General features: G+C 44.0%; 1 protein-coding gene across 4 annotated transcripts in view; it reads left to right on the top strand.

Moving 5' to 3' along the window:
* XRCC6 (X-ray repair cross complementing 6) overlaps positions 1 to 16,539 on the top strand; it is a 29,566-nt gene that overhangs the window by 11,438 nt on the left and 1,589 nt on the right. For all 4 annotated transcript variants that reach the window (XM_079938212.1, XM_079938213.1, XM_079938211.1 and 1 more), the window contains 6 exons: positions 2,745 to 2,931; positions 4,734 to 4,902; positions 5,633 to 5,794; positions 8,564 to 8,693; positions 9,874 to 9,974; positions 13,798 to 13,911. In XM_079938212.1, coding sequence (XP_079794338.1) covers positions 2,745 to 2,931; positions 4,734 to 4,902; positions 5,633 to 5,794; positions 8,564 to 8,693; positions 9,874 to 9,974; positions 13,798 to 13,911 — 863 coding nt within the window. The remainder of the gene's footprint in view (positions 1 to 2,744; positions 2,932 to 4,733; positions 4,903 to 5,632; positions 5,795 to 8,563; positions 8,694 to 9,873; positions 9,975 to 13,797; positions 13,912 to 16,539) is intronic.

Here is a 16,539-nt window from a genome sequence, read left to right as displayed (position 1 = left end):
CATACGTTTGTTCTCTACATCTGTGTCTCTATTTCTTTCTTTCTTTCTTTCTTTCTTTTAATAAATATATTTATTTATTTTTGGCTGCGTTGGGTCTTTCTTGCTGCGTGCGGGGTGTTGCGGTGCGCGGGCTTCTCATTGAGGTGGCTTCTCTTGTTGCAGAGCACGGGCTCTAGGGTGGGCAGGCTTCAGTAGTTGCAGCACGTGGGCCCAGTAGTTGTGGCTCGCGGGCTCTAGAGCGCAGGCCCAGTAGCTGTGGCGCGCGGGCTTAGTTGTTCCGCGGCATGTGGGATCTTCCCGGACCAGGGCTTGAATCTGTGTCCCCTGCACTGGCAGGCAGATTCTTAACCACTGTGCCACCTGTGTCTCTATTTATGCCCTGCAAACCAGTTCATCCGTATGTCCTAAGTTCTTTGTTAACATAATTACCTCATTTAATCTATAAAAACAGTGCTTTGAGTTGGGTTGAAACCTACCCATTAGTAACATTTATTAACCTTAAATCATTTCAGATGACGTTTAACATAAGCAGCTTGTTTTGTGCTGTGGGCTTTCACATTTTCCTTTCCTTGGTATGACACAAACCACATGATGTTATACTATAATTCTGTCTTAACTTAGAGTTATGACATTTTCAAGGTCGAAAGGTACCTTAGTTTATAGATGTGAACATTTAATATGGGGTGGGGGGACTAGCCGATTGGCTCTTTTGGTTCAGAAATAGAACTAAGGTCACTTGAAGCCTGAGGCCATAGTAGACCACATTGACCAGTGCTTTTTCCCAGGATACTAAAATTTAGAGGGCACAACAATCTTAAAAAATTACTTTTGCAGATTGTGCAGTTTTTAAATCGGTTACATTTATTGTCAGCTCTCCTTCAGCAGCCTTTAAACAACTGTGTTTAACACCTAGTAAGCCGGAATGATTTAAAGTAGGAAGCCATCAAATGGGTGGTGTTATTACTAATGCCCATCTGTTACTAACACTCATCTCTGGGGCACATCATACATTACCAAATTGTACCATACCTACCAGGTGCTTGCTCCAGGAACCTAAAATTTCTAGTCAGGGCTCTGTCCCAAACCAATGTTCTTTCTACTGTGTGAACCAATATATCTTTGAACTAGCTATAACTTGTTTAAACATGTTCTCTTCTTTAAAGTAAATACTGCTAAACATTCTACAACAGTGAAGACTGGGTTATTAATTTAAGACTTTTCTTCTTTTGGGGTAAAGGTTTTAAAGCTATAAATTTCCCTCTGAGCACTGATTTAGCTGCATCCTATACCTTTTGATATGTTGTGTTTTCACTTTCATTCAGTTCAAAATCATTTTAAATTTCCCTTGTGATTTCTCCTTTGACCTCCTGGGTTATTTAGAATTGTATTGTTTACTTTCCAAATATTTGAGGTTTTCCCAGATTTCTCTCTGTTGTGGATTTCTAACTTAGTTCCATTTGGGGTAAAGAACATATTTTGTATGATAGCAATCCTTTTTATTTTTTCCTTTTTGGCTGCGCTGCACAGCATGTGAGATCTTAGTTCCCTGACCAGGGATTGACCTGTGTCCCCTGCAGTGGAAGCGCAGAGTCCTAACCACTGGACCACCAGGGAATTTCCAATTTCAATTTTTTTAGATGCATTTAGACTTGTCTTGTGTCTCAGTATATGGTCTATCCTAGAGAATGTTCTGTGTGTGCTTGAAGAGAACGTGTAGCACAGGTTAGTTTTCTGTTCTGCCTTTTTTCCCCACAGTATTGTATTGTAAATATTTTTGCATGTTGTCTTTATTATAGAACACATTTTCAAGAGGTCCTGTTTGTGCTTAAGATGTTGATATAAATACGCTGGAGCAAAATGTTATAAAGGAAAAGTACCTGAGCTTTGAATCAGACATACGTGAATTTGAATACCAGTTTTCATTAGTTGTATGTCTTTGGGCAAGTTAGATAACATCCCTGAGCCTCAGTGTTTTCATCTGTAAAAATGACAACAATAAGGTTATTGGGTAGCAAGTAACAGACACTGACTCTTGACTAATTTCAGCATATTAAAACAAAATCCTGAACAGGGTGGGTAGTATAGGAACCAGGGCGGCACCAGGAATCTAGAAAATAAAAATTATTGACAGTGTCTTTGGGGTACCACTGTCAGCAAGCATCCCCTCCAACCGTGTCCTTTCTTGGTCACTGTTTAAGACCCAGATTCTCAGGAGAATAAGTCTGATGGCTTGAGCCTGGGCCAGATGTGCCTATCTCTTGGTCAGGGTAAAGCATAGCACCTGGATGAACATTTTCCTAAAACTGCAGTGGGGCAAGGGTGGTTCCCTAAGAAAAATTGGGGTTTCATTGTTAAAATAAGAGGGAAGGTATAGTAGACAAGCAGAAGCAGCAGATAATGTAGTACTTATAGGATTATAATGATGATTAAATGAGAGAATAACTGTAAAGTGATTTAATAAATTGCTAGGCTCTATTTAAAAAATCATTATTTTTATTACGGTACATTCTTTATCATTATTTTAAGGAGTTAACAATACATTCTGAGACTAATATTGTGCAATATAAACACTGAGATGTATTACAGCAAACTCCATTGTATTATTAAAAAGCTTTATATTTGTATTCGAAAAGCTTAGGTTATTGGAGAGAATAAAACAAATCAGGGCTTGGGTGCCATGAATGAATTTTAGATAGGAAAATATACTCTTTCTGTCCAAATTAAAAAGTTTTTCTCTCCTTCAGGTTGAAGCTTAAGCTCAACAAAGATGTAGCGCTCACTGTTGGCATTTACAATATGGTCCAGAAGGCTCTCAAACCTTCTCCAGTGAGGCTTTATCGGGAAACAAATGAACCAGTGAAAACCAAGACCCGGACATTTAATGTAAATACAGGCAGTTTGCTTTTGCCTAGCGACACCAAGAGGTCCCAGGTAGGTCTCTGCCTTCTTACTGAATTTTGTCCTGTTGAAGAGTTAACAGGGAGGGGGAGACATGATCAGCCTAACTAGTTAAATAACTTTCATGTGCGCATCTTTCTAGCCAAGCTAGAAAGTTGTTGTCATTACCCTTTGGAATATGGCATCTAGATCAGTAATACCTTGGGAGCTAGAAAGTTAGAGCCAGTATTTGGAAGAGGTGTCAGTGAAAACTTCAGCCCTCGATCAGCCAGCACATGCTGCTCTGAGTCTTAACAGTCTAATTCCAGTACAGTGGCAGAAATTGTTTTATAGTTAACTAGGGAGATGAGCTAGGGAAAGAAAGTGTGTTAGGTGTGAAGTACCCTCGTTTTAGGGAGATTTTTTTTTTTTTGCCAAACTAACCAGTTTTTCCTGTGCCTTGAAATGATACCCTCTTTTTTTGCGGTATGCGGGACTCTCACCATTGTGGCCTCTCCCGCTGCGGAGCACAGGCTCCGGACGCGCAGGCTCAGCGGCCATGGCTTACGGGTCCCGTGGCATGTGGGATCCTCCCGGACCCGGGCACGAACCCGTGTCCCCTGCATTGGCAGGCGGACTCTCAACCACTGCGCCACCAGGGAAGCCCCCCGCATGCCTTTCTTAACCTGAAAGACATACTAAGGATGCAGAACATTATCTCTCCTCATCCTCTCACCTTTGTTCAATCTATAGAAGGATTTTTTTTAATTGAAGTACAGTTGATTTACAAAGTTCTGTTAATTTCTGCTGTACAGCAAAGTGATTCTGTTATACATATATATATACATTTTAAATATTCTTTTCCATATGGTTTATCTCAGGATATTGAATGTAGTTCCCTATAGAAGGATTTGATATCTGAAATTAAAATCAAGTGAGTCATTCTTCCTTTTTAGTTATGCAAAACGTGGGAGAGCGGATTTTGCCTAAGTTCAGGACCTAGAAGGATCAACTAAGTGACTAAAATTAAATATTATTTTGATTCAACCCTCGAGATGTCTTTTGGAGCACAAATTTCAGGCCAGAGTGTCTTGCCCTACTTTTCAGGAGGAGAAGACGACAAGAAATTTCTCCTTCCATTTTGGAAGTAGCTAGTTTTCCATGTTGGTTTATTCATAGGCAGTAGCTCTTCCGGTTACTAAGTTTCTTTCTTGATTAACTGTGCCTACAAAAAGTCTTAAGGGCTCTGTTTTTGTTTATAAAACCCAAATTTGACCTTTACTAAGTTCTGTTACTAATCACATATTTAGGATCGAAATGCAAATGTTAAAGTTTGGAAGTAGTATGTGTGTATGTGTGTGTGCGTGTGGGCCTCCTACACTGAGACCTAGCACAATACCTGACGTAGGTCCTCTCAATAAGTAGGTAAGGTTTGAGCATCCTTTGTGTGTCAGGGATGATGCTGAGAGTTTAGTACACATTAAATGAGGGAAGGAACAAATGCCTGAAGAGCATGGCCTTTAGCACCAGACAGATGTGGTACAGTTCAAAGCCCAATTCGGTTGTATACTCTGGAGCAAGTTACTAACTGTAGAGCCTCAGTTCACTCATCTGTAAAACAGAGTTTTTAACATTTACTGCCTAGGATTGTTACAGATGATAAACTGAGTGGCAAAAGTAAAGTGCCTGGCTGGCACTCAATACATGTCAATTGCTGTTGATAGGAGGAAGATGCCTCTGATGAGCCCTCTTCCTGCTCCTTAGAAGAAAGCTGATTTTAACTTGCTAGTGTCCTATGGCAACCATTTCGCATCTCTGTGTATCCTCGCTATGTGGCCCTCGTTCCCCTTCTATAGACCTATGGGAGTCGTCAGATTGTATTAGAGAAAGAGGAAACAGAAGAGCTTAAACGGTTTGATGAACCAGGTTTGATTCTCATCGGTTTCAAGCCCTTGATAATGCTGAAGAAGCACCATTACCTGAGGCCCTCCCTGTTCGTGTACCCCGAGGAGTCCCTGATAAATGGTAAGGGGCATAAACCAGGGATAAACGAGTAAGCCACGCAGAAGGCAATTTACCGAGCAGCATTCCTAAATGGCTGCTGCTGGAAACTATATAGGATGTGTTACTGGGTGTTTTGAAAGTGTTTCACGCTCAAATAAATTTTGGAAACGTGGGACTAAACAAAGTTAAAGAGATTTCTTTAGGAACTATAATATACTGATAGCATTGTGAATATCCAGGAGGGGATATGGAATTAGCATATTTAAAACTTAGTTGCTATGAAATTCTTTCTTTGAGGCATCAAATAAAGAGTTCGGGAAAAACTAAAAAACAAACCTGGCTTCTTCCCTAGTGTTGCGATTAAGGATGATACGAACTTGGCCATTGGGTTTATTTGTGCTGTCCAGACCTATATTCCTCTGTGCTATAGCTAATGAACCTCCCAGATCTGACCTGACTGGTTTTCATTAGCAACTAGGGCTTATGTCATTAGCCTAATGATAGTAAAAGTGAACTGACAGTAATAATTCACACCCCTAAATGGAGTATTTGAGGTGCCCTTTCCTTTCTCTTCCTTTCTATGCCTCTGCTACCGTCACTTTACCCTCACCTCTGGGTCCATCACCCCTGAGCTATCAAAGTATCATAAATGCTTTTAAGAAAATGTGAGAGAAACTGTAGGTTTATAACGTGGGCTAAGAAAGGAGGAGACATCTTTAGGATATAGATCCCTGGGATGTTTGTTTTCCAGGGAGCTCAACCCTATTCAGTGCTCTACTCACCAAGTGTCTGGAGAAGGAGGTCATGGCAGTGTGCAGATACACACCCCGCCAGAATGTCCCCCCTTGTTTTGTGGCCTTGATGCCACAGGAAGAGGAGCTGGATGACCAGAAAATTCAGGTGACTCCCCCAGGTATGTGAAAGAGATAATTTCAGTGCTTCTGAACCTTGCTTAGCCTTGGAGTCATTCCTGGGATACCAACTCAGACCTGCTGAACCAGAGTCTCCAGGAGTGGGGCCTGGGAAATGTGTGTTTATAAGATTGCACAGGTGAATTTGATCAACAGCCAGGTAAGTCTGTCAAATATGGTTGTGCAGTGCACAGCATGTACAACTGTACAAGGCAGCTCTGCAGCCAGGGTTGAAAATTGACTTGATAGGGACTGTTTGCAGGTTACTGGCATAAGTTCATGCGGTCTCACTGCTGACACATTCTTTACTAAAAACCATTGTTTGGTACCCTTGTAATATTTAATGGTTGGTTTATCTCTTGTGTATACCAAAGCAGTGAGGTATCATGGAATGACTGTGGGTTTTTTTTTTTTTTTTTTTTTTGCGGTATGTGGGCCTCTCACTGTTGTGGCCTCTCCCGTTGCGGAGCACAGGCTCCGGACGCGCAGGCTCAGCGGCCATGGCTCACGGGCCCAGCCCCTCCGCGGCATGTGGGATATTCCTGGACCGGGACACGAACCTGTGTCCCCTGCATCGGCAGGCAGACTCTCAACCACTGCGCCACCAGGGAAGCCCCTTTTTTTTAAAAATATTTATTTATTTATTTGGTTGCACCGAGTCTTAGTTGCAGCAGGTGGGCTCCTTTGTTGTGGCTCTAGGGCTCCTTAGTTGCGGCTCCAGGGCTCCTTAGTTGCGGCTTCAGGGCGCCTTAGTTGCGCCTCACCTGCTCCTTAGTTGCAGCATGCGAACTCTTAGTTGCAGCATGCATGTGGGATCTAGTTCCCTGACCAGAGATGGAACCCGGACCCCCTGCATTGGGAGTGTGGAGTCCTATGCACTGCGATGCCAGGGAAGTCCCATGACCGTGGGTTTTGAAGTCACACTTGACTTTGTCTTACACTTATGTGTCTGAAAGCTCACTTTCTTTTGTTTTAGACCGTTCTCTGCCACCTGTTAGTTGGCCAACTTGGGCAAATAATTTTTTAAATTTTTATTTATTTATTTTTTTGTGGCCTCTCCCATTGTGGAGCACAGGCTCCAGACGCGCAGGCTCAGCGGCCATGGCTCACAGGCCCAGCTGCTCCGTAGCATGTGGGATCTTCCCGGCCCGGGGCACGAACCCGTGTCCCCTGCATCGTCAGGTGGACTCTCAACCACTGCAGCACCAGGGAAGCCCTTGGGCAAATAATTTAACCTTTCTGTTTATGTTCCTTATCTGCAAAGATGAGAATTCTGGAACACCTTTCTCTCAAGGTCAGTTCACATTTGAAATAAGTTAATAAACAGATAAGTGCCTAGCACAAAGCAGCCAACAGATGACTACTAGTCATCTTTCTTTTTAAAAAATATTTATTTATTTATGGCTGTGTTGGGTCTTTGTTGCTGCACATGGGCTTTCTCTAGTTGCAGTGAGCGGGGGCTACTCTTCGTTGCGGTACATGGGCTTCTCACTGCGGTGGCTTCTCTTGTTGCAGAGCACGGACTCTAGGCACGCGGGCTTCAGTAGTTGTGGCGCGCGGGCTCTATAGCGCAGGCTCAGTAGTTGTGGCGCACAGGCTTAGTTGCTCTGCGGCATGTGGGATCTTCCCAGACCAGGGCTCGAACCCATGTTCCCTGCATTGGTGGGCTGATTCTTAACCACTGCGCCACCAGGGAGTCCCATCCTTCCTCTTTAGCCATGCTAATAAAAATTATAAAGTAAGTCTTTGAATGCGTTATATTTCCAACCCTGGTCATGTGAATGCTCAGGAACACCTTTTATGTCAGTTCTGACGCTTTGTCTCTCAGCTCTGTGCTGATGAAGCAGAGGCTCTCCAAGCCCCATTTCTCCTTTGCCAGCGGGCTCTCGGTGATGCTCTGTCAATAGTGGGTGCTAGAGGGAGACATTAGGGCCGTGGATAGCTAAGAGACTTCCTCTTGCTCAGTGCTGTTGGCATTGCCAGCAAGGGCTCTTCACTTGGCAGCAGCAGTGGGTTCCAGTCTCTAGATTTTTCAGTCTTTCTAGAGCCCGTCAGCAACTGGACAGGGTCAGGCTGGTAACCGTTACCTCTTCCCTTCTAGCACATGGTGGGGACTGGGGAGCAAAGGGGAGAGGTTGAAGCTCGGAGGAGGGGCCGACAGAGTTGGATGTAGCCCTCCAGGGAGGGGCACTGTCCACCTGGTTCTGGGTGTATGGAAAAAGCTGGTGGCTGGAAGCTGGCTGGAGCGACACTTGCAGGAACAGGAAGTACCTGAGAAGGAAGGAAGAAGTCTCCTTTCAGGTCCCCCTCTGGAGACTCCAAAGGGAGTCTGCTAGGCAGATGCTAACGGGAATCAGCTGGTAAAGGAGAAATGGGATTTGCAGGGTCCTAGCTCCAGCAGCACAGCACGCAGAAGGGTGAATTGGAGCTGAGAAAAAAACAACAGCTCAGGAGGGTTCCCTGGTGGCACAGCGGTCAAGAATCTGCCTGCCGATGCAGGGGACACCGGTTCGAGCCCTGGTCCGGGAACTAAGATCCCACTTCCTGCGGAGCAACTAAGCCTGTGTGCCGCAACTACTGAGCCCGTGCGCCACAATGAGAGAGAAGCCCCCCGTGCTGCAACAAAGATCCTGCTTGCCTCAACTAAGACCCAATGCAGCCAAAAATAAAATAGATTAATTTTTTTTAAAAAGGAATTAAAACGATAGCTCAGTGACTGAAACCTTTCGTTGAGTCAAATCTCCGAAAACGTATTTTTCTTTCTTCTTCAGGCTTCCAGCTCATCTTCTTGCCCTATGCTGATGACAAACGGAAGGTGCCCTTTACTGAAAAAGTCATGGCAAACCCAGAGCAGATAGACAAGATGAAGGCTATTGTTCAGAAGCTCCACTTCAAGTACAGGTGAGTGATGGGTCATTCACAGGCTTTCTTCTGGAACTGCCTCCTGACTTGAAGGTTGTACTGGAGATTTGAGTTAAGCATAAACCAAGAGAATGTGATTGTATTCTTTTCCATTAACTGATAGATAATTAGTCTTTAGAAGCTATAGGGAGAGTGGAAGTTCTTTTATTGAAGGCTCTGGAATTGTGCTAAGGGTTCACAGCTGGTTGACCTGCTGTGTTGTGCTTAGAAAGCCAGGTTGGTTAGTTGAACAAGCTCCGCAAAGCAGCAGTAAGGAGAAGATTCTTGGTTGGCCTTCTCCTTGATTGTTTGTTGTCACATGGTGAGTAAAAGCAAGTAAATCCAGTGTAAATTGTCATGGGGTTGAAAAAATGATTATATAATGCACATAGACCATCTCCCAGAACCCGCATAAGGTGACACCAAACGTAATTTTTTTCACATTTCGTCTTCTGTCTCTGGGCTATTTCCCTAACTCTTCCTACCTGTGGGCAAAGTGACCTTCTTTCTCCAAAGGAAACCTCCTGGTGTAGTCCTTTGTTGGGCAAATGGAAGCATTGTTAAGGTTCTACCATGTGCCATGCACTGTTCTAGATACAACTCCAACAGTATCTCATTTATTCTTCATGAGAACCCTGAAAGTTTTGGTGCCCATGTTACAGGTAAAGAAACTGAGGCTTAGAGGAGTGAGGCAGCTTGCCGAGACTCACCCACCTAGAAGGAACTGGAGCCAGGATTCAAGTGTAGGACTGTATGCCTCTAGATTCTTTCTGTTTTTACTTTCATGTTCTATCGAGTATGGGAAGAAAGAATACTCAGGTTCGTTGTCTCCTCACCTCCCACCATCCCTCTGTTGTGTTTTCTCTGTACTTACCTCCTCTGGCCCTGCCTCCTCTGTTTCTGTCTCTGTCCACAGCTTCCAGTGACAGACAGGTGGGCAGGTATTGTTTTGCTTTAAAATTTGCTTGTGGATCCCTAGCATTGGACAATAAACTGAAAATTGGAAAGAGAGAAGTTGATTCAAGAGATAAGATTCCCAACTGTTTTACCTGGGGTGTATTTCTCAGCTGACCTTGGGCCTTCACTGTCTCAGCTGGGTTTTTAACTCTATTATTTTATTTTTTAAATGTTTAAATTTTTATTTTTTAACTTATTCATGCCACTGTTAATGTTTTAACAGAAGTGGCAGCTTTGAGAACCCAGTGCTGCAGCAGCACTTTAGGAACATGGAGGCCTTGGCTTTGGATTTGATGGAGCCCGAACAAGCCGTGGATCTGACACGTAAGGAGGCCGTGACTGAGTTGAGAAGTTCTTTTCGTGGGAGGCTTTCGTGTCGATTTTACTCTGGACCAGTAATATGGATGCATTTCCTAGCACCCTCTAAGTACACAACCTTGTGGTCCAGATCATCTCTGCCTGAGAGGTTTCCTAGACCAGCTTAGATTGCCTGGGAACGGGTTTGGCCGATTCTGCAGTAAGAGGAGGAGGAAGTGCCAGGCTTCTGAGACCTGCCTCTGAAGTAGACCATCCATGACTACATGTTGGTAAAAGTTAAAAACAAAAATCTGCAACATTTATTGAGTGCTTACTGTGTGCCAGGCCTTGTTGTCCTGTGTGTTGACTCATTTGTTCTGCGTGACTATGAGGTAGGTTCTGTCACTGTCCCTAGTTTGCAGGGAAGGGAGTGATTTGCACTAAGTAGTAAGCGGTGGCTGTCGGCGCAGAATCCAGTGAGTCTGGCCCAGAGCCCTTGCTCTGAACCACTATGCTTACCTTACTGCTGCTCCATCAGACGGCGTGCTCTGCCCTGAGAAAATGGACCTCGTTACCCAGCATGGAGGACATTTGCCTGGCCTCCCAGGCTGAGGTGTTCTGAGCTCCCTGCTGGTCCCTTTCTGGATTGTGGTTCTCTCATGTACTTCATAAGAGGATGCATGAAGTTTAGCAGTGTAAGTAAATACCCACTGGAAAACAGATTGGATTTAATAAAGACTCTTGACAGAGGTTGAAAAGATCAGAACAGTTAGTTCGGCCTGCTTAGCTTCCCAGTTATTATTGATCTCTTTCATGCTAGCGCCAGCATTAAAAGCATGAGTTGTTGGACGTGTGTCATGGTGGTGACTGTCAGCTGGGCCTGGCAGAAGAAGAACCCTTGAGTGAGGCAGCCCATCTCTTCCTTTATGGCCTTTAGGCAGATCAGGAAGTCAATTGCCTAGTCTCTAGCAAGATGGCTAGAGACACAGACTTTGGAAACACTCGATGTAGGTAGATTTGAATCCCAGCTCTCTGGCACTTATTAAATTGCGTGGCCTTGGAACAATACTTAATCTCACTGAAGCCCAGTTTCCTTATTGGTAAAATGGGGATAATGATCTGTCCTTACAAGGTGTTAACAAAATATAGGCCCTGACACTCGGGAAGGGGCTCAGAACACAGTTGTTCTCCTTTATTCCACAGCCGTGTGCTCTACTTACTAGCGCCCCAGCCTCTTGCATTCTCTCTTCTGGCCCTATACTTTTTGGGAGAAAGTCTTGTTTTTCTCTTTCTACTTCTATTTTTCAAAAACAATTTTGGCTGCTGTAGTGTTTCTTGTAAGCTAAATGTCTCAGGTTCCTGTCTTTAGCCCTTTCTTCTCTCCTTTCTGTTGGTTATGTTATCCACTCCCATAGCCTTAAGTATGACCTCATGCCCACAACCCCCAAACCTGTATCTCCAGCCCTGTCCTTTCCTCTAAGCTGTGGCCAAAGCTTCCAGCTGCCCAGGTGACATCTATTGAAGGCCCTGGGTATCCTACTGCTCAAACATGTGACCCCTTTGACTCTTTGTTCTTTCACATCCCTCCCTCAGTTCTAATCAAATGTGTCTGCTTCTCTGTGACACAATAAGGCTTTCTTTTTTTTTTTTTCCCAGTATGCGGGCCTCTCACTGTTGTGGCCTCTCCCATTGTGGAGCACAGGCTCTGGATGCGCAGGCTCAGTGGCCATGGCTCACGGGCCCACCCGCTCTGCGGCACGTGGGATCTTCCCGGACCGGGGCACGAACCCGTGTCCCCTGCATCAGCAGGCGGACTCTCAACCACTGTGCCACCAGGGAAGCCATAAGGCTTTCTTTTAATAAATACCTTATCAAAGACTCAAAATTGTTTTCTTTCTTCTTTTGGCTTTGTCACACCATACTGTTTTGGTTTTTCTCCTATGCCTGTGGAGACCCTAAGACTTCTTTGCTGGACCTGCTTCCCTTTTTTCTCCTCTAACATGGAAATGTGCTGGGTGATCCTGGGCGCCATCTTTCTCTGTCCTCTCACTTGTCCCTGCATGGCCTCATCAGGCTACATCAGTGGTTCTAAGTGTGGTCCCTGGACCAGCAGCACTGGTATCTCCTGGGAACTTGTCAGAAATGCACCTTTTGAGCCCTACCCCAAGCTGACTGAATTTGAAACTCAGGTTGAGGCCTAGCAACGTGTGTTTTATTTTATTGTATTTGGCCATGCCATGTGGCATGTGAGATCTTAATTCCCCAACCAGGGGTCGAACCCGTGCCCTCTGTATTGGAAGCTCAGAGTCTTAACCACTGGACCGCCAGGGAAGTCCCCAGCAACATGTGTTTTAACAAGCCTTCCCGGTGATTCTGAGACATGCCACTGCCTCTAGCACATTGGTTCTCAACTTCGGCTATACAGCAGACTCATCTGGGGGACTTAAAAAAAAATCTGGCTCTTTAGGCCTCACCCCAGACCAATTAAATAAGAATCTCCTGGGCATCAGTACTCTTTAAAAGTCCCCAGGTTGAGAACCAAAGCTCTAGTAGAGATTCCTGTAACCTGGAACATGGGGCTTCTGACACGGTGGTAGCGCAGTTTGACGGTGACGTTCTGCCGTCTTGTAGGTACATACACCACAGGGCAGGAGCTCCCCTCTGTACTTGGCAAACGTGGTCACATGAGGAGATGAGATATTCATCTCATCATGCTTGTCCTTGATGTGACCCAGCTCTCAGCAAAAGCTCTACAAGCTATACAGCTGTAAGAAAGGAAATAAAAATATTATCTTTCCCCCAGAGCTTCCTTTGCCTATTGCATTTGCCTTGGGGAATGTTCCTGCCACCCCAACCACTCACCTCCTCCCCCACCCACCCCCACACCTCTTATTCCGTCCATAAGTCCTGCCAGTGCTGTCACTTCTCAAGTTACAGTCCCATTGCCACCCCCCAGCCGCCCCACTCACACACACTGCTTCAGCCTTCTGTCTCACCTTCCGCCAATTCATACTCTACACAGCTGGCAGGCAGGGTGATCTAAAACGTCCATCTGATCACGTCGCTCCCCTGCTTGTAGACCTTCAAAGGTTCCCCACTGCTTTTAGGATAAGGCCTAATTCCTGGGCAGGCATTCGAGGCTTCCATGACCTCGCCATGCTTGTCTTTCTAGCCTCCTTGCTGGTCCTGCCCATCTCACACCCTGCCTGCAAGCTGTGTGTCACTGGCTGTCTCTCACCCCTGTGCCTTCTGCTTAGACTAGTATCTGCCTGAGGAAGGACACTCAGCTTGCGAGACTGTGCTGCACAGAGTCCTTCCTGACCCCTCCTGTGTTCCAGCGTGCCCTGTACGGTCCCTTTCTTCATGGCACTGTGCAGCTGTATTGCATTGGTGTTTTTACCACCTCCTTATGGCGCGTGGACTGTAAGCCCTGAGGGTACAGACTCTTGTTTGAATCCACAGGGTCTAGCCCGGTTCTCAACTCTACCGCTTCCCAGCTGTTTGACTTCAGGAAAGTCATTTAACGTCTCTGATTTCCACCTCTGTAAAACGGGAAGACAGGTTTACCTACCCCAGAGATTGTTAGGAGGATTAAATAAAAACAATAAGTTTAAAGCATTTAGGAGAGTGCCTGGTTGTCAAAAGTGCTCATTAAGTACAATTGTTAAAAGCTACTTGGTAAATGTTAGACTTCGAGCAAATGTATTCATGGCCAGCTCAGCTGACTTGTGGACCCTCCCCCATCTCAGCAACTAAGTATTTTCTCCTCCGGTCCCAGTAGAGTTGAACTGGACAGGAAGCCAGGGCTTGTGACTTCACAGGCCACTCTTCTTGTGTTTTTATTTTCTAGTGCCCAAGGTTGAAGTAATGGACAGAAGACTGGGCTCCCTGGTGGATGAGTTTAAGGAACTTGTCTACCCACCAGATTACAATCCTGAGGAAAAAGTTCCCAAGCGAAAACAAGGTAAGGAGCTGGGTGTGGACGTTCAGTGGGTTTTTGGGTTTTTTTTGGTTTTGTTTTGCTTTGTTTGTTTTTCTTTTTGGCCACATGTGCGGCTTGCAGGATCTTAATTCACTGACCAGGGATTGAACCCAGGCCCTCAGCAGTGAACTCGTGGAGTCCTAACCACTAGACCGCCAGGGAATTCCCAGTGGGTTATTTTTTGGACCACCAGGGAATTCCCAGTGGGTTATTTTTTAAAGTTGCCTTTATAGTCCTATCACAGAGGATAATGTCCTTTCAGAAATTGCTATACAAACCTACATATTTACTAACACAACATATTTCAGCACAAATGAAACAATATTCACATTGTTTTCTAGTTTATTTTGTTACTCAGCTATATATGTTGGGCAGGTATTTATATCTACACTCACATATCTACCTACTTAAAAAAAAATAAGGCTACAGAGTACTTCATTGGATAGATATACACAATTTATCCAACCAGACCTTTACTGATGGATAGATATACTGCAGTGAACAGGAACCACCATTGCATACTGGTGTGAGCAGTTACACAGCATAAATTCTTAGCAGTGGAATTGCTGGGTCAAGGTGTAGGCATTTAAATTCTGATAAGAATTGCCAGTTTGCCTCTGAAAAAGTGATAGTTTATACCCTATCCAAGAAGGGATTGGTGTGTTTCCCTACACTCTCACCAATTGTAGATTTTATATACTTTAAAAATTATATATTCACAAAAAAATAATAGAGGGAAAATGTATTCTGTTTTGATTTGCAGTTCTTCAGTTATGAGTAAGATGTAGTTTTACTGGACTTTTTTTTTTCTGTGAACTCCCAGTTTGGGGCTTTAACCATTTTTCCTACTAGACTGCCCTTTTTCTTACTGCTGGACCCAAACAAAATGTCTTTACTGCGACTCTCACATTTTTCAGGACAGCACGTTGTGAATTCCTCAGCATTTGGGAATAATTCTGTCTTAGGTTGTAATCCTTTTAACTATCTTTGCTCAAGTAAAGCCAAATTTGGGCCTTGCTTGCCCCTGAGACCCATGAGGAAGTGGAGCTATGAGAGGTTAGGTTTGTGGTCATTGCGCTTTCTCCCTTTTGCATCAGAAGTGATTCCTCCAGTGCCCTGTGTGCTGTCAGAACTTTTCACACCTGCATGAGTGTGATTGATATATTTGTTTATCTCACTCAGCCTGCATGTCCTTATCACTTAGCATAGCGCCATGGTACTGACAAGGTGCTCTGTAAATGCTTTTTGTTTTGTTTTGTTTCCAGTTTTATTGATATATAATTGACATACACCATTGTATAAGTTTAAGGTGTACAACATAATGGTTTTCTTAAAAATAAATTTATTTATTTTTTGAATTTTTGGCTGCATTGGGTCTTCGTTGCTGCGCGGGCTTTCTCTAGTTGTGGCGAGCAGGGGCTAGTTTTCATTGCTATGCACGGGCTTCTCGTTGCGGTGGCTTCTCTTGTTGTGGAGCATGGACTCTAGGCGCACGGGCTTCAGTAGTTGTGGCATGTGGGCTCAATAGTTGTGGCGCATGGGCTTAGTTGCTCCATGGCATGTGGGATCTTCCTGGACCAGAGATCGAACCCATGTCCCCTGCATTGGCAGGCGGATTCTTAACCACTGCACCACCAGGGAAGTCCCTACAACATAATGATTTGACTCACATATATCATGAAAAGATGACCACATTAGGTTTAGTGAACATCCAGCATCTCATGTAGATACAACATTAAAGAAATAGAAAAAAAATTTTTTTTTCCTTGTGATGAGAACTCTTAGGATTTACTCTCCTAACAATCTTCATATGTAACATACAGCAGTGTTCATTATCTTTATCACGTTGTACATTCCATCCCTAGTACTTCTTTATTCTGTAAGTGGAAGTTTGTACCTTTTGACTGCCTTCACCGAGTTCTCCTTGCCCCTACTCCCCACTTCTGGTAACCACAAATCTGATCCCTTTTTCAATGAGTTTGTTTGTTTGTTTGTTTGTGAAGTATTATTGACCTCCAACACAATGTTAGTTTCTGGTACATAGCATAGTGATTCAATATTGCTATACATTTCAAAATGATCACTACGATAAGTCTAGTTGTCGTGTCACCAAACAAAGATGTTACATAATTATTAACTATATTCCCCACAGTTTACATTTCATTCCTGTGACTCATTTATTTTGTAACTGAAAAAAGCTTATACTCTTAATCTCCCTCACCTATTTCTCTCCTCCCCTCAGGCCGCCCTGTCAACCATCTATTTGTTCTTTGTATCTATGACTCTGTTTCTGTTTGGTTATGTTTTTTCATTTGTTTTGTTTTGTAGATTCCACATATAAGTGAAATCATATAGTTTTTGCTATTCTCTGTCGGACTTATTTCACTTAGTATAATGCACTCTAGGTCCATCTGTGTGGTCACAAATAGGGAGATTTCATTCTTTCTTATGGCTAATATTCCATTGCATATATGTGTACCACATTTTCTTTATCCGTTCATCTATTTATGGGCACTTAGGTTGCATCCATATCTTGGCTGTTGTAAATAATGCTGCAGTGAACATAGGGGTGCATGTATCTTTTTAATTAGTGTTTTGTATTTCTTCAAA

The sequence above is a fragment of the Stenella coeruleoalba genome (genome assembly GCF_951394435.1).
Source record: "Stenella coeruleoalba genome assembly, chromosome: 11".
In the NCBI taxonomy this organism is placed as follows: domain Eukaryota; kingdom Metazoa; phylum Chordata; class Mammalia; order Artiodactyla; family Delphinidae; genus Stenella; species Stenella coeruleoalba.
Note: the sequence above shows the minus strand (reverse complement) of the source record. Positions and strands in the feature narration are given on the sequence as shown.